The sequence below is a fragment of the Schistocerca gregaria genome, chromosome 4 (genome assembly GCF_023897955.1).
Source record: "Schistocerca gregaria isolate iqSchGreg1 chromosome 4, iqSchGreg1.2, whole genome shotgun sequence".
Lineage (NCBI taxonomy): Eukaryota > Metazoa > Arthropoda > Insecta > Orthoptera > Acrididae > Schistocerca > Schistocerca gregaria.
The window spans coordinates 572996374-573015286 of record NC_064923.1 but is presented as its reverse complement, the minus strand read 5'-3'; the positions used below and the strand labels follow the sequence as shown (position 1 = coordinate 573015286).

At 47.4% G+C, this 18913-nt stretch overlaps 1 protein-coding gene across 3 annotated transcripts in view; it reads left to right on the top strand.

The window, feature by feature from the left end:
* Positions 1-214: 214 nt before the first annotated feature.
* LOC126267162 (uncharacterized) overlaps positions 215-18913 on the top strand; it is a 554248-nt gene continuing 535549 nt past the window's right edge. Inside the window, exon 1 of one of the 3 annotated variants that reach the window (XM_049972116.1) lies at positions 215-886. In XM_049972116.1, the coding sequence (XP_049828073.1) occupies positions 310-886 (577 nt within the window). In that variant the 5' untranslated portion in view covers positions 215-309. The remainder of the gene's footprint in view (positions 887-18913) is intronic. The other 2 variants (XM_049972115.1, XM_049972114.1) reach the window with 2 other exon arrangements.

Below are 18913 nucleotides of genomic sequence, written 5' to 3'. Positions count from 1 at the left end.
AGTATGGATGTAGATTTAGAATAACTGTGCTTATTTCTTGCGTTCTCTTTAGGTAAAGAACGAAGAAGGAAAATGTCCGGCACAACCACGGAGCAGCTTTTACGACTTCGGAGGTGGTAGAGCTGTGGCCGCCCGGTGCAGAAGCAGCGGGCACTCCCGGCTGCCGAAGCCTCGGCCGCCGCCGGCGCCCCTGGCGGCCGAGGCTGCAACAGCGAGCGCGCCTCGCCGGCACAGTAGGCAGTAAGCTATCGGCAGTGTACGCGCGGCGTGGCTCATCAGCGCGCTCCGACGTGACGGCTATGCGCGGGAATGCTGGACGCCGACCACCGCGCAGCTGACGGCGGCGGCAGACGCGAAGCTGAAGGCGATGGCGAAGACGTGGCTTCGGCCGCCAGCTCGGACGCGGCAGGGACGGCGGCTGCCGCTCGGACCGAGGCAGCCGTCGAAGATTGCAGCGACAGCGACAGTGACAGCTTCAGCTGGACCAGCTCCGTGGCCGGCGAGTGCCTGGCGGACGATGCGGTGTCAGCGAACGCGCTCGCGGCGGTGGGGGTGGACCAGGGGGGCGTGGTCCCGTTCGGGCTGGCAGACCCGCGCCGCCACCTGAGTCCCGGCCCCACCTTCGGCAACGTTGCCGTCGCCAACTCTACCGACGTCCAGTTCGGTAACAAGACGTTCTTCAACGGGCCCGTCACTATCAAACAGGTGGTATACGCCAAGGATGTGGAGGGCGCCGCTGCCACGGCCGTGCCCGCCGCCGGCACGGGCGCTAGCGTCGCGCACGTCGACCCCTCCGCCCCCGACAAGACCGCCGTCGTCGCCGAAGGCGTCCGCCTCAAGGTGCTGCAGCCCATCGTCGCCAACGGCAAGGCGTCGCGCGCCAACGGTGAGTTCCGAGCCGCTCTTCTGCACACTACGACGCGCTGGCTGATGGGTCGTGCTGAGCCGTTAGAAACCCAATACCACCGACTGGGTAACCGTGATGGCGTTACGGAGATGTTTAGCAAACTCAAGTGGCAGACTCTGCAAGAGAGGCTCTCTACATCGCGGTGTAGCTTGCTCGCCAGGTTTCGACAGGGTGCGTTTCTGGATGAGGTATCGAATATATTGCTTCCCCCTACTTATACCTCCCGAGGAGATCACGAATGTAAAATTAGAGAGATTCGAGCGCGCACGGAGGCTTTCAGACAGTCGTTTTTCCCGCGAACCATACGCGACTGGAACAGGAAAGGGAGGTAATGACAGTGGCACGTAAAGTGCCCTCCGCCACACACCGTTGGGTGGCTTGCGGAATATAAATGTAGATGTAGATTCCTCCCTGGTCCAGTCAACGTTAGCTAAATGGTCGAAAACATATTCTGAGCCTGTGGCTGTGTACAAAGTACAGGCTGATTTTTGCAGAGGAGATAATAGCAACCAACACATTTTATACCGCTACTTATTTTTACAAAACCGACAGGTTCATTGTCAGACGACTTGTTCACATTAAGATACATTCTTGTCACTTTGCATCAGTTTTCACTTTTTATCCCAGCATCCGTATTTACGGATGGCTCTAAACAGGGGGACTCTGTGGGTTGTATTGTTGTTTTCCCTGATCGAGTCGTCAAGTTACGGCTTCCTGCGGCGTTTACCATCTTTGATGCCGAATTGTTTGCGATCTTGCGGGCATTGGAGCAGATGAGACGTGTTTCCAGTCTTAAGTTTCTCATTTGATCTGACTCCCTGAGTGCCCTTCAGACCTTGCAACACTTGAACCCAGCGGATACGGTCGTCCAGAACATCGGTGATGCTCTACTCCACCTGCAACGGCAGGGGAAGGAGGTTTCTTTCTGGTGGGTGCCGGGGCACGTGGGTATTAGGGGAAACGAACTGGCGGATGTGGCTGCCAAAGATACATGTTCCCTCCCTCACGTTGTTGAATGTGCCGTCCCCCTCCACGCTGTTACCTCCCTTTTGCGTTTTCGTGTTTTGCGTCAATGGGAAGAGGAGTGGCTGGCAGTCGGTGAAAATGAGCTGTCTCTGGCCAAGGCCACCACGCGGCTATGGCGTAACAGTTACGCAGGCGGGATGAGGTTCTCCTCATTCGCCTCCGCATCGGGCATGGTTTTCTACTCCGGCGGGAGGGCCCCCCAATCTGCAGTGCTTGTGGCGTCCAGTTTACTGTCCGCCACATTTTACTTGACTGTCCTTTATTCTCTGACCAGAGGGCGGTGGTTTCCTTGCCACCGGATTTGCCCTCTATTTTGCAAGACGACGCAACGACTGTGGTTAAGGTCTTACGGTTTTGTGTCCTGTCCAATTTCTTGCCTCGGATTTTAGGAAGAGGATTTTAATGTGCTGCTGGGTGACTGGCTCATCCAGGGTGTAGGTAAGAGGTCCGCCAGTCACGATTACCTACTTGTTTCACTTCGATTTCTGTTCTCTTTTCCTTGTGTTTCCTTTCCTTTTTTAGTGCGTTTTGTCTCCTCTTGTTTTGCCCCCCGTATGTGAGGATTTGGAAGTGCGTCAGGTCTGTGTCTTTTAGCCGTTCTCCTTGTTCGCTGTTCGTCTTCGTCCCTTCACCGCACGTGTTCCTGTTTCTATGCGTTTGGGCGCTGATGACCACGCTGTTTAGCGCCCGAAAACCTCAAACCACACACACACACACACACACACACACACACACTTATCCCCCATATGATGAAATTTCCTTGCGATGGTGGTGCCCCACAACCACACATGATGTGAGAATGTCTATTTAACTGTGACTGTGCCTAAAAACGATTTTAAACGATGAAAACAAATCGTTGTGAGCACACTCATAGTTAAACAGACATTGTCTCGCAGCATGTTTTAGTTCTAGAGCACCACCATCGCAAGGAATTTTGATCATATGGTTTAATAAAAAGAGAAAACTGATTTAAAGTAACAAGAATGTATTTTAACGTGAACAAGCCGTCTTATGATGAACCGGCCGGTTCGAAACCGCTAACGACGCTAGTTATATAAATAAACAGTGTTATGGAAGGTGTCTGGTTACTGGTATCTTCATTTCAAGAATAAACCTGTATATTAACTGCCTGACAACGTTGTACACAGTGTGCCAGTACGAATGGCTAACATTCAGGATCATGACAGGAATGATCATTTCAAGCAAATAAGTGTAGTAAACATTGTCTCAAAATGTATATCCTTAGAACTGCGACCACTTCTTCGATAATGTCAAACAAATCTCTTCTACCCTAGCTTTCCTTATTATAGGATGTTAGGAGGGACTATGGACCCAAACAAGAAAAAAATGCCGAGTAAACATGGGATCTAAAATGCAAGCTACGAGCAGAAGATTCAGTAGAAGAGATGTGTGTCATAGTAGCGAAGATGAACAAGTGCTCGTGCCTCTTAAGGTATACACTTTAGGGCTAAAGGTTACCGGAATTTTTTTCCTTGTTTAGTTCCATACTGCCCTCTCTAAAAATGTGGAACGCAAAGAGCTTGTAGCAGAAGGGATTTATTACACAGTATCGAAGATGAAGAAGTGCTCATAGCTCTGAATTTATGCGTTGTAGAGTCCATGTGTATTAGACTTATTTTGCTTCGAATGATCATATCATAACCTGTGAAACTGACCATTCTTCCTGGGACACTCAGTATAAACTGTCTATTAGAGGTAATAACAATTTCGGACGACTCAGTGGCTAGGTGCAAGTCCTATTGGACGCCATTCGGCGACTTGCGTGTCCCTAACCTACCCCAGTTATCAAACGAGGGAAAGGGAACCCACAGTTTATCGTGGAAGCCGAACCACGAGCTGTTTCTGGCGACTCCTCACATCATGAGAGGGAAAGGCTAGGTAAAAACTAAGGTCACACGCAGAGTTAACGACCGTTCAAATGTTATGCGTAATTGACTTCGAATTCACCTCATCTATTGACACCTCACTGTATCGTCTGCTAGCTAAACCCGTTAGCGACTGGAAACTATTAGCAGTCAACATTACGACTAGTTCAAATGGCTCTGAGCACTATGGGACTCAACATCTTAGGTCATAAGTCCCCTAGAACTTAGAACTAATTAAACCTAACTAACCTAAGGACATCACACACACCCACGCCCGAGGCAGGACTCGAACCTGCGACCGTAGCTGCCCCGCGGTTCCGGACTGCAGCGCCATTCGACTAGTATTCATTCAGTTACTCCCATCAGCCACCTAGCCGAGACGCTTCTTAAGCCAGTTTTATACTATCGACTTTCTCGTCTGAATCGACTGCTCGTAGCAAGTGTGTCTACTGCAGCGCCTCTGACGTAATATTCTTGTACTAAGTGTCGGCTATCGCGAGTGATCTTTGCTTACGCGTCGGCGCCAAAACTGCGTGTCTTGAGAGTGAAGTTTGCTGCGCAGTTCGCGCCTGAATGGTGAAAGTGACGTTATGGGAGACTGTCCTTCTCACAAAAAGACGCATTAAGGAACAACCAATAATAATAGACTTTATTAATGGTGAAAGCAAAATTCATATTGGATGCTCCTGACAAAGATTGTATGTCCAATTCTCTGCACTTCTAAGACCTGAAAGAATAGGGAAAGTGTTGTCGAAGCATTTCAAAGCATCGTCATTTATTTTCCCAAGAAAATAAACACATACAAAGTTAAAAAGACTGTATATATCTCAATTTTACTTTATCCTTTGTGTCTTGCTTTCTTTCCAAGTGCAAATTAATCTCCAGAACTATGTTTTTCCTACGATAGAACTGACCATTTCCCTGATGACACAATTTTCATTAAAATGTTTTCGTATGTTTGCTTTCTTATTTATGCACACTGTAGGCATTTTCCTTGCTCACGTAACGTAAAATGTAAGTAACTATTCGCTTTTACATATTTGGTCTCTTGTGGAAGAACACTCGTAGCACAAATAATCAATCGTCATGCAACTTTTTGATACGCACCACGAATGCAAAGTAACAATAAAATAATAAAAGATGACACAAAACCCAATAACATCAAGCTAGCGGGCGCGGCGGGAACTGGTTATAGCTTCCGATGTTAGCAGACGCAGTAACGCTCGTTCAACTTGGTCCTCTGTCACGGTTCAGTTACTCCGACAGCTGCAACGTCACTAGAAACATGGCTTATTTTTACATATAAGATATTTTGTTTTACTCTAGCGCGTATAATATGCCGAGGCACGCTAAAACATTGTGAGTCTTCGTGCTTTTGCTAATGACTTTTATCACGTGTTCATGGTTTGATTCCTATGGGCAGTCGCTTTCTCCTCCCGTTAATCGTGTTCACTGCGTCCGAGTCTTGCTGGGTTAGATTTCAATGGTGTCGCCTCTCGAAATCTTGGTTGTGGTGACAGACCGATCATTAGCGGAGCTAGAGGTCTAGGATAGATTGGAAGGTGACTGATTGTGATTTGGCGAAGCCAGTTATTGTAAACAAGAATTGGCGATCGTCAATATGCCTTTGTAACAGATTAATTTCTAGCGTAGCACGAGGCCTGCTTTCGCCACTGGTAAGATTTACTCCACGTTTAACCATCGTAGTTATGAAAAGCTACTTTGCGAGTGGTTTAGCCACTTCATAATTAACGCACGTTTCTTTGTAAATAGTTGAAACTACTATATAACATAATAACTCAGTCAATCGTACATCAACTACAAAAAACACAAGGATATGGGGAGTAGTACTTCAGGATTAGCAGTAATTCATGGGAAGAACGAACAATAGTCGGTAAACCTCCGTCTGAGGTTACTGTTCAAATCTGGCCTTCATTTCGAGTAATGTATAGTCCAGTGTGGTGTGGTAATTTTGTCGCACGAGAGTAAGGCGAGTGTATTTAACTGTTGTACAGTAGCAGTCGCAGTTTCGAACATAACTGTTTTCGACTAGATGTAACATATTGAGACTGTAGCTGGGATCGATCACGGGAGCTTACGTTGAAGCGTCGTCTCAACGGTGAAAGTTGGTACGTCAGAAGACTGTATTACGACCAAGACACGAACAGTATTTACCATCCATCGCTACGAAGCTGATCGTCTGCCAGTTATTCTCTCATTGGCTACTGAAAGCGAGATGTGGTATCAATTTGCGTTCGCATGATGACAAGTACTGTCAACATTTGTGCACAAAAAAATACACCATGTGATCAAAAGAATCCGGACACCTGGCTGAAAATGACTTACAAGTCGCTCCACTGGTAATGCTGGAATTCAATATGGCGTTGGCCCACCCTTGGCCTCGATGACATTTCCAGTCTCAGAGGCATACGTTCAATCAGGTGCTGGAAGATTTCTTGGGGAGTGGCAGCGTATTTTTCACGGAGTGCTGCACTGAGGAGAGGTATCGACGTCGGTCGGTGAGGCCTGGCACGAAGTCGGCGTTCCAAAATATCCCAAAGGTGTTCTATAGGATTCAAGACAGGGCCCTATACAGGCCAGTCCATTACAGGAATTTTATTCTCGTGTAACTACTCCGCCACAGACCGTGCATTATGAACAGGTGCTCGGTCGTGTTGAAAGATGCAATCGCCATCCCCGAATTGCTCTTCAACAGTGGAAAGCAAGAAGGTGCTTAAAACATCAGTGTAGGTCTGTGCTGTGATACTGTCACGCAAAACAACAAGGGGTGCAAGCATTCTTCATGAAAAACACCACCGCCTTCGAATTTTACTGTTGGCTCCACACACGCTGGCAGATGACGTTCGCCGGGCACTCGTCATACCCACACCCTACCATCGCATCGCCACATTGTGTACCGTCATTCGCCACTCCACACGACGTTTTTCCACTGTTCAATCGTCCAGTGCTTACGCTTCTTACACTAAGAGAGGCGTCGTGTGGCATTTACTGGCGTGATGTGTGGCTTAGGAGCAGCCGCGCGACCATGAAATCCAAGTTTTCTCACCTCCCGCCTAACTGTCACAGTACTTGCAGTGGACCCTGATGCAGTTTGGAATTCCTGTGTGATGGTCTGGACAGATGTCTGCTTGTTACACATTACGACCGTCTTCAGTGTCGGCGGTCTCCGTCAGTCAACAGACGAAGTCGGCTTGTACGCTCCTGTCTGCACGTGTCCCTTCACGTTTCCACCTCACTTCGGGAACAGTGGACCTAGGAATGTTTATGAGTGTGGAAATCTCGTGCACAGTCGTATGACACAAGTGACACGCCAATCACCTGACCACGTTCTAAGTCCGTGAGTTCCGCGGAGCCCACAATTCTGTTCTCTCACGATGTCCACTCTCGCAGGAATACGTTCAAACAGGTGCTGGAAGGTTTCTTGGGGAATGGCAGCCCATTCTTCACGGAGTGCTGCACTGAGCAGAGATCGCATATGGAGTACGTGGCAGTAGGTGGCAGCACAATGCACCTAATATGAAAAACGTAGGTTTTTGGGGGTGTCCGGGTACTTTCGATCACATAGTGTACACCCACATGATTACTGTATGATCGGCGCAACTCGAATGCAAGACCAAGGGCGCACCCAGCGAGTGCTTCTGCACCCCTCCGCCACCCCCCACCCTCCTCGGCAGAGAAACTTGTTGGTAACCTAGTTTGCATTCTGCCGCACCACACAGGCAGACGTATGAATTTAGTGTCAGTTTGAAAAAGCCAGATCAAGTAATGGATATTGACTAGTAGCAAGTTCACACAAGAGCCATTAATTTACCGCGAAATCTCAAACTATTTCACATTTACAGCGAAAATAACTGCCCACACACCCCCTAATTTGTAAGAGACTACTATCAATCTACTTGTATATCTGAACCGTTCTGCTCTCGGAGAGCGCTTGAGGAATTTTATCACTTAAACCATAGCCGTACCGCCGTAGGTTGTAATCATTAACCTCAAGAATCAAATTCCATTGCACGAAACGACGCCTGATTACTTTGCTAATGAGTTAATGTGTTAAACATGGTTGAAGACACTCCATTTTCAGATGAGCTAATTTTGATCGTATCTGAATGTTTATGGCGTCATACCTCCTGCATTATGTGCCGTACAATGATATAAGTTTGCAAGCACGTTCAGTGGTGCATGTTGATGTCTGCCAAAGTATATATATAGTATGTATACTATACGTATAGTAAATAAATAATGAAAGAAAACGTCATGCCCGATACTAAAGTTAAATCTTCGTCCTTTCAACAGGGTTTTCAACTCTGGAACTAAAAAAAAAAAAGTGGTTTCGTTTTTTCTGCAATAGTCACGCACCAACGGGGATGAATGTTCAGGTGCGTTATCGTGATGAAAGAGCCATGAATTGTCTTGTCACATTTCAGGCCGTTTTCTTATAATATTTTCTCGCAGTCGCCGCAACTCGTCCGATAGTACCATCTATTAACAGTTCGTCCCTGTGGTACGAATTCATGATGAACTAATCCTTCAAATTCAAAGAAAGCTGTCAGCATGGCTTTCACATTTGATCTGACCTGACGAGATTCATCTTTAACTTCCGTCCGGCCATTTTTAAACCGCCTGAGCCATTCGTAATATCGAGTAGGGCTTAATCACTCATCACCGTAGGCAGTTAAATATCCTCGCTGAGGCGGCAGCATGGTCGCACTCTGCCAGTAAATATCAGTCAGCTGTGGAGAGTAATAACGTGTTCTTGGCTTCAGAGCTGACGACTTGTAAGTACCAGAGTCGCAAACTGGACATTAAATTCGTCTACAGATGGTTGTAGAACGGAAACCGTTAACTGAGTAAAACTAACGGTATTTGCATTGTTTTCGAATGATTTACAAGAGGGAAGTAACAAAATAGTGGAGCTGCCTACTACTGCAGATGGTCTACCCTTAGCTTCGAGAAAGCTGTAAAAAAGAAAGAAAGAAACAGATTAGTTCGCCAGAAGCTGAACAGCTGCAGACGGGGTGGAGGATGAGGAAGCGAATCGCCGAATGTTTACAAACAGTGAGGGAGGAAGTGTCATATACAGCGAGAGGCGTGTGTTTCCCGGCTCGGCTCGGTAGCCAGCGCAGCGCGCTACAGATGCGGAGAAAGCTGCCCGGCCACCTGATTGGCTAGCGGTCCGGACACGTCACCTCGCCGTCGTGTGTGTGTGTGTGTGTGTGCGTTTTTACTGTCACCGCCAAGGCCAGTTCTCTTCCACATGACGGTGAACGTGATGAACGAAACGCCTAAACAACAGTCCGTACTAGCGTCTGTCCTGGGTTTGCCTCACACTTCGTCCATATCATGGAGCTATAACACAACGCCCGACCATCGCACTGGACGAAAATATGTAAATACGGCGAGAAATGCATGCTTGAACACAAATGCAGATGTCAGCTGAGCTTGCAGGTTGCGCTGTTGTATCTGACCACGAACAGCACCTCTGCAATGTCTTCAATACGTTGCAAGTGGTAGTCGTGGTCAGAATAGCGTTTTGTGTGGTTGTGAGTGCATTATGATGGAGCTCTGTGAATTCGAACGTGAGCAGATTCTTGTCGCTCGCACGGTGCTTGCTTCCGTAACCAAGGCAAGCGAAGTGTTTGGTTTTTCAAGTGGCATGGTATCGCATACAGGGGAGCCTAAAAAATCATCCGCTACGTCACAACGCGGACGAAAGTGTGTGCTGAGTGATCTTGGACAGAAGGTCATTGGATTGTGACGAAAAATAAGGGGACGATAGCTGCAAAAGTCACTGCAGAACTAAATGTCCCACTCGCGAACCCAGTCAGTACCCAAACAGCGCAAAGGGAGCTGCATAAGGATGGAGTTGTAGGGCGGGCTGCCGGCCGCTGTGACCGAGCGTTTCTGGGCGCTTCAGTCTGGAACAGAATGACCGCTACGGTCGCAGCTTCGAATCCTGCCTCAGGCATGGATCTGTGTGATGTCCTTAGGTTAGTTAGGTTCAAGTAGTTCTAAGCTCTAGGGGACTGATGGACTCAGCTGTTAAGTCCCGTAGTGCTCAGCGCCATTTGAACCATTTGGTAGAGCAAGCTGGAATTCGAAAACCATTCATCAGTGATGCAAATGCCCGTTACGGGGAAACGTGGCGCCGAAGCCATGGATTATAGGGCAATGGAAGAGGGTAATTTTGTCGGTGGGTCTTGTTCTCACTGTTTCCAAATTCTGGCCGAGTTCTCGTCCCAAGAAGCATGATGGGGGCTCGGTGCTGGTTTGGGAAGCTATATTGTGATATTCTACGAGCCCCGTGTCAACTCAGGTCGCATTACTGCCAAGGATTATGTGACCATCTTGTCTAACCAAGTCGCTGCCATGGTACAATATTTGTTCCCCAATGATGATGCTGCGTTCCAAGACGACCAGACCCCTTCTGTCACAACTCTGGTCTGGTCTTATGAGGATCAGGAGGATCTGTCGCATCTCCCTTGACCATCACAGTCTCCAGATCTCAGTATTACTGAGCCTTTGTGGTCCACCTTGGAGTGAACGGTACGTAATTGCTGTCCACCTCTATCACCATCTGGCAGGAAGAATGGCATCAGACTCTCTCGAAAACCATACAGGATCTATTTTTATCCATTCCGAGATGCACGGTAGCTGTTTTGCGTAACAACCGTTTTCCTACAACATATTAGGCATGCTAATATGTTGTGTTTGGTTTTTGATGTTTTCATATTTTTGTCCACACCCTGTAAATAAGGGTTGAATTGAGTAACAAATGAAATCCTCCGATAGAGGGAAGAGCGCAAGACCTGAGGGTGTGCCCGGCAGAATCTTCACTCTCTGTGCAGAGGACATGACTTCTGTTGACGGTATGTCGCTGGAATAGTGCAGCATTGCACCCGACAGGGTAATGCCTTAAGCTGTCCTAGACTACAAGAAGGGTCGCAAAACAGACGCTCTAAATTATAGACCTGTCATACAGACGTCCATTTCTCGTAAATTATGAAGCCCATATTGTGTTTGCGTATGCTGACCTTTGCAGATACAGAACAACTTGCCTGTAGAACTCGACGTGTTCTCCGCAAGAACCGATTGTGTGAAATCCAACTTTCTCCCTTCGTTCATGAGCTTCCGAAGGCAGTGGACACTGGAGTTCCGGTTGACGCCGTGGTTCACCACTCCCAGAAAGTCTTAGGTATAGTTTCGCGTTTCGGAGCAAACAAAATATGTGCGTGCGGAATATCTGAACAGATGTGCTGTGGACAGAAGTCAGGGACCGGTGCTATTCACTATATGTATGTCAAAGACGTGAAGGTTAACATCTGCAGCCCCACAAGGCTGTCCACACACAAAGAGTTGCAAGAGTTGAGAGTCTGAGTGAACCTTCATTAGGTGCCACTCTAATAAAATAATTCCAAGTACTGTTTCGTCAATTTTAAGGGCTAAATGAGTAACCGAACCCATCGAGATAACCGTTCGACCGAGCAACGTGTAGCCTTGTAGAACCGTTGGTTTCGTATGTCTGCAGTTGACTCCGTCCCATTCTTCGTGTCTACACTGAATGTGGAAAACAGGTACGTAGGGATGACAAAAGGAGCTCACAACTCAAATTAGCAAGAGATAAAGTACTACACCAAACCTGACACAAGAGTCTATATTTTCGCAGTCCGTTATAGGATCACTTTGTTGTCCGTCTGGCTGGCTATCCGACTGTCTATCTTTTTTCTCAGAAGTATCAAGTTGAAATGTTTGTCATATACGCCTAGGGTTCCTTGGTGGTGTAAAAAATTGAAGCTTCTTCGTCGATGTAGCCAAAGATGAGACTGTCTTGTCACATATTTTGATACTCGTAAACTCACTTATCAAAACCTGTAGGTTAGTTGCCGTTGTCCTAGAATCATGGAATTTGGCAAGAAGCGAGGTTTCACAGTACAACCAAAGAAAAGAAGTTCGAAAATTGTAAGTTTCTAATTAAATCACACGAAACTTTTTTTCATTTGTTATCTAACTGCCTGGCTATCCGCCTGTTAAGACCCCTTTTCTCAGGAACGAGTTGACGTATGAAGTTGGAATTTATGTCACAGAGTGATGTCTATGGTCCCTTAATGGCGTAAAACATTTAAGCTTCTAAGCCCACGCAGTCAAAAGATACGACCATTTAATACGGCCATTTATGTCACATATTTTGATAGTCGCAAACTCACTAATCAAAACGTATAGGGTACTTGCCGTTGTCCTAGAATCATGAAATTTGGCATGAAGCCGGTTTTAACAGAACAAGTAAATATTTTTGTTGCCATTTGGTATCCGGCTTCAGATTTAAAATTAAACCGTACTCGAAAGTCGCACTTCGCCATCGAGAAGTCTCTTCACCTTCAGCGGGTGGTGTGTGATTCCCAGTCACGGAATGATCGGTGCGATATTCCTTAGTGCCACAGCGACTACCGAACGGTAAGTGAAGGTTTCGGAAGATGATTTCATCCCCATTATCCAAAGTGACCATGATTTCAACAAGATGTGGTTCATCCAAGACGGAGCTCGATCTCATCAAAGCAAGAGTGTTTGATGTCCTGGAGGAGCACTTTGGGGATCGCATTCTGGCCCTGGGGTACCCAGAGGCCACTGGCATGGGCCTCGACTAGCCGCCATGTTCTCCTGATCTGAACACATGCGACTCCTTTTTGTGGGGCTATATGGAAGACAAGGTGTGCAGTAATAACCCTAAAACCATTGCTGAGCTGAAAACAGCCATTCAGGAGGTCGTCGACAGCATGGGTGTTCCGACACTTCAGCGGGTCATGCAGAATTTCGCTATTCGTTTGCGCTACATCATCGCCAGTAATGGCAGGCATATCGAACGTATCATGACCTAAATACGAATATCTGTAGTGACGTTTACATGTTGAATAAAGTGCGTACACACCGTAGTTTGTAGCTAATTTACGTTTTTTTCGTATAGTTCATTAACTGACCCCCCGTATATGCATAATTGTGTACTGAATCCTCATAACTGGTTCCTACTCGACCCTAATCTTTCTTTATATTTTTTAAAAAGAAAGCAATAGAAGACGTAGTTGGGGACGAACGAGGTTATTTTTAGTCTTTTCCTTGGTCTTATTGTCGATCTGCATCGTGCTTCCAAAGCCGTCAGTCTACACGAGTTTTGAAGTTTCTTATGGAGTGGTTTACATCCTATCGTTCAACACTAGTAACGCTGAACCGGCAGTGACGACATTTCTGGAAAGGTTGGGCTAAATGTCTCGGGACGAGCCGTGAGCACAGAGTAAATACCCAGCGCGCGGCTACATCGCTCATTACCACGACTGTGCTACAGGGGGGCACAAGCTACTCAGGGAGTAACTCCTATTTACCTTCGTTGTTAACACTTCGGCTGCTGAGTGCGCTGTTAGCTGCACACACTGCCAACCTGCGGACTAGCTGCTCTATGTGGTGCACCGTCCGACAATCTACAGAGTTCTTACCGTAATAAAGAACACTTCAGATGTTCTTTATGCTGACATTTCCCAAAACGGATAACTTTAGAAAGCAGCCTAATTTATGAAGATGCTTTTTCTTGTGGACCATACATTTAGGAACAGGCGCGACACACAGTGCAACATCATACTGCTTACATCAATAACGCATAAAAAAAAAATGGTTCAAATGGCTCTGAGCACTATGGGACTCAACTGCTGTGGTCATTAGTCCCCTAGAACTTAGAACTACTTAAACCTAACTAACCTAAGGACACCACACACATCCATGCCCGAGGCAGGATTCGAACCTGCGACCGTAGCAGTCGCACGGTTCCGGACTGCGCGCCTAGAACCGCGAGACCACCGCGGCTGGCTAACGCATTCATCTGGCCTTTTATTCTTGGTGCATACGATACGTCCTCTTATATTCAACAGTGCGTGAAATTGATTTTCATCGCCTGGTCGATGACCTCTTCATGATTCCGTTTCTTCCTCGTATTTCTTCCAAATTACATTGATGAGACAGAGATGAAATTCGGCGATTGAATTGCTCTGTTGGGTATGAGCGTTGTAAGTAACGTGGGAATCTAGTAAGTACATAATGACATCTACATCTACGTGATTACACTGCTATTCAAAATAAAGTGCCTGGCAGAGGGTTCAATAAACCGCCTGCATGCTGTATCTCTACCGTCCACTCTCGAACGGCACTCGGGAAAAAACGAGCACTTAAATTTTTCTGTGCGAGCGCTGATTTCTCTTATTTTATCGCGATGATCATTTCTCCTTATGTAGGTGGGTGCCAACAGAATGTTCAAGCAATCGGAGGAGAAAACTGGTGATTGAAATTTCATGAGAACATCCCATCGCAACGTAAAACGCCTTTGTTTTAATGATTGCCACTTCAATTCACGTATCATGTCTGTGACACTATCTCCCCTATTTCCCGATAATACAAAACGAGCTGCCCTTCTTTGTACTTTATCAATGACATCCGTCAGTTCCACCTAATGCGGATCCCACGCCCTACAGCAGTACTCCAGAATAGGGCGGACAAGCGTAGTGGAAGCAGTCTCTTTGGTTGACCTGTTGCACCTTCTAAATGTTCCGCCAATGAATCGCAGTCTTTGGTTTGCTTTATACCTACAATATTATCTATGTGATCGTTCCAATTTAGGTTATTTGTAATTGTAATCCCTAAGTATTTTGTTGAATTTACAGCCTTCAGATTTGTGTGACTTATCGCGTAATCGAAATTTAGCTGATTTCTTTTAGTACTCATGTGAATAGTTTCAGACTTTTCTTTGGCTCAAATGGCTCTGAGCACTATGGGAGTTAACTTTTGAGGTCATCAGTCCCCTAGAACTTAGAACTACTTAAACCTAACTAACCTAAGGACATCACACACATCCATGCCCGAGGCAGGATTCGAACCTGCGACCATTGCGGTCGCGTGGTTCCAGTCTGCAGCGCCTAGAACCGCTCGGCCATTCCGGCCAGCTGCACTTTTCTTTATTTAGGGTCCACTGCCACGTTTCGCACCATACCGATATCTTATTTAAATCATTTTGCTAGTTGTTTTGATCATCTGATGACTTTACAAGACGGTAAATGACAGCACCATCTGCAAACAATCTAAGATGGCTACTCGGATTGTCTCCTATGTCGTTAATATAGATCAGGAAGAACAGAGGGCCTATAACACTTCCTTGGGGAACGCCGAATGTAAAAGAAGAGTTTTTCTCTTACAGTTCCATCCTGTTGCGAATGCGCCTAGGGGAGTTAAGTGAAGTGACGTACACTCCTGGAAATTAAAATAAGAACACCGTGAATTCATTGTCCCAGGAAGGGGAAACTTTATTGACACATTCCTGGGGTCAGATACATCACATGATCACACTGACAGAACCACAGGCACATAGACACAGGCAACAGAGCATGCACAATGTCCGCACTAGTACAGTGTATATCCACCTTTCGCAGCAATGCAGGCTGCTATTCTCCCATGGAGACGATCGTAGAGATGCTGGATGTAGTCCTGTGGAACGGCTTGCCATGCCATTTCCACCTGGCGCCTCAGTTGGACCAGCGTTCGTGCTGGACGTGCAGACCGCGTGAGACGACGCTTCATCCAGTCCTAAACATGCTCAGTGGGGGACAGATCCGGAGATCTTGCTGGCCAGGGTAGTTGACTTACACCTTCTAGAACACGTTGGGTGGCACGGGATACATGCGGACGCGCATTGTCCTGTTGGAACAGCAAGTTCCCTTGCCGGTCTAGGAATGGTAGAACGATGGGTTCGATGACGGTTTGGATGTACCGTGCACTATTCAGTGTCCCCTCGACGATCACCAGAGGTGTACGGCCAGTGTAGGAGATCGCTCCCCACACCATGATGCCGGGTGTTGGCCCTGTGTGCCTCGGTCGTATGCAGTCCTGATTGTGGCGCTCACCTGCACGGCGCCAAACACGCATACGACCACCATTGGCACCAAGGCAGAAGCTACTCTCATCGCTGAAGACGACACGTCTCCATTCGTCCCTCCATTCACGCCTGTCGCGACACCACTGGAGGCGGGCTGCACGATGTTGGGGCGTGAGCGGAAGACAGCCTAACGGTGTGCGGGACCGTAGCCCAGCTTCATGGAGACGGTTGCGAATGGTCCTCGCCGATACCCCAGGAGCAACAGTGTCCCTAATTTGCTGGGAAGTGGCGGTGCGGTCCCCTACGGCACTGCGTAGGATCCTACGGTCTTGGCGTGCATCCGTGCGTCGCTGCGGTCCGGTCCCAGGTCGACGTGCACGTGCACCTTCCGCCGACCACTGGCGACAACTTCGATGTACTGTGGAGACCTCACGCCCCACGTGTTGAGCAATTCGGCGGTACGTCCACCCGGCCTCCCGCATGCCCACTATACGCCCTCGCTCAAAGTCCGTCAACTGCACATACGGTTCACGTCCACGCTGTCGCGGCATGCTACCAGTGTTAAAGACTGCGATGGAGCTCCGTATGCCACGGCAAACTGGCTGACACTGACGGCGGCGGTGCACAAATGCTGCGCAGCTAGCGCCATTCGACGGCCAACACCGCGGTTCCTGGTGTGTCCGCTGTGCCGTGCATGTGATCATTGCTTGTACAGCCCTCTCGCAGTGTCCGGAGCAAGTATGGTGGGTCTGACACACCGGTGTCAATGTGTTCTTTTTTCCATTTCCAGGAGTGTATTTGTCTATTTCATTCAGAGACTCGTTCCAGTCTAATACGTATTTTCGTTTTCATTTATCCGAATTGCTTTGGCGGTCCAGTTTCCCGGCTATCACTTCGGCTGTGTGGCATGCGGTCAACGTACGAGGGGCGTTTAGTACATAATGCAATAAATTGTTTTCTGTAAGTAGGTTGGTCTTATTTAGGATATCAGATACACCACATTAATCTCCACTTTTCTGGCCATAGATCCCTATTTTACAACATAATCACCGTACAATGCGACGCCTTATGCCACCTGACTGGGAGGACCTGTATTCCGACATGACACCATACTTCTGGTCGACATCGGAGCCATCGCCTTGCCAATACCCTCCCTGTCATCCACGTACTGCTTTCCATAGAGTGCATTCCTCATTGGGCCAAACAGACGGAAGTCGGACGGTGCGAAATCTGGGCTGTAAGGTGGATAGGGAAGAACAATGTAGTTTTGTGAGCTCCTCTCGGATGCGCAGACTTGTGTGAAGCGTAGCATTGTCACGGAGAAGGAGAAGTTCGTTTGCACGTTTGTGGCGACGAACACACTGAAGTGGTTTCTTCAGTTTCTTGAGGGTAGCACACAGTTGATCGTTGCGTCACGAGGGCGTCCTCATGACTTTGTCAGCTGATGACGCGGCTTTGTACTTTTTCTTCGGAGGAGAGTTAATGTGATGCCACTCCATGGATTACCGTTTTGCTTCCGGTTCGAAGTGATGATCCCATCTTTCTTCGACTGTGACGATGTTCTAAAAAAAATTGTCACGAACAGCATCTTAATGTGTAAGCAAATCCGCACAGATGGTCCTTCTCCGTCGTCCATTGTCTTCTGTTAGGCGGCGATGAACCAAACGGTTACACTCCTTCGAGTAAACCAATGGCGGATGGTGTGTCAGCACTGCCAACAGAGACGTCCAGTTGAGTTGCGAGGTGTTTGAATGTGATCCGTCGATCTCCTCGAATGAGAGTGTCCGCACGTTCCACCACTGCAGCAGTCACGGCTTTGTGTGGTCGGCCGGCGGCACGCAGGAGATCGGACAGTGGCGTGACTTTGTTTCGAGAATGACAAGACGCCTCGTACAACGACTTTCTGTGCCTTTGTGTACTGTCAGGTCTCCGTTGGACACTATTTTGCGGGCTACGTATGGCTCCGCAGCCTATCGGAACTTCATGAAAGTTTAGGGGCATAGCCGGAAATGTTAAACGATGTCCTACAACAAATTCCTCGTTTCTTCAGTGGAAACTGGGCGAGAAAAAAAAGTGTTGCATTACGTACTGAATGTCCCTAGTATATAGGTCTCTCTTGTCATGTCACTTCAAAGTCATCATAGTGTGCATTGAATTAAATTCCATCTGTCCTCTTTGGAATTTGCCTTCAAGTTTTGGTATAATTTCTCTGTACAAAGCTGTTCAAATGGCTCTGAGCACTATGGGACTTAACATCGATGGTCATCAGTCCCCTAGAACTTAGAACTACTTAAACCTAACTAACCTAAGGACATCACACACGTCAATGCCCAAGGCAGGATTCGAACCTGCGACCGTAGCGGTCGCGCGGTTCCAGACTGAAACGGCTAGAACCGCTCAGCCACACCGGCCGGCCATCGTCTAACATGTAGTTCTTGTAATGTGCAGTCCGGAGACTGGTTTGACGCAGCTCTCTACGCCAGTCTGTCTTGCGCAAGCCTCTCCATGTCTACAGAACTACTGCATCCTGCCTGCATCTGAACCTGCTCACTGTAATCAAGCCTCGGTCACACACTAAAATTTCCCTCTCCCCTCTCCTTCCTACGCCTTCTATTTCCAAACTGCTACAGGATCTCCCGTGTCATTCCCTCCCTTCTTTTAGACAGAGAATGCCATACACTTCTTTTTCTCCCAATGCAATTCAGTATCTCTTCTGTAGCAGCACATTTCACGAGTTTCTGTACTCTTCTTTATGTGGTGTTCATCATTCGCATGCTACTTCCGTAAGGCTACGCCAGTGGCCTGTCAGGTCTCCAAGCCTCACATCTGATGACTTTAATCTGTGGGGTTTCATAAAATGCCCCGTTTTTATCCCCCCTATGCCTGGCGCTCTTGCAAGTCTGCGACAACGCATTGTTGAAGCTGTGAATTCGATAACGAGAGACCAGCTGCTTCGTGTTTGGAAGGAAATGAGCCACCGTTTTCAAATTTGTCGTGTAACACATGGTGTTCACACTGAATGCAAAAAAAAAAAAAAAAAAAAAAAAAAAAGAAATTGAACATTTCTCTTTCAAGGAACCTTGGAATTGTGTTTATATCATTTGTAGCCTGGAAGCAATAAATGTTTGAAATCTCTTCCTTCTTTTAAGTTAGCCCTGTATATTTTGTACTTTA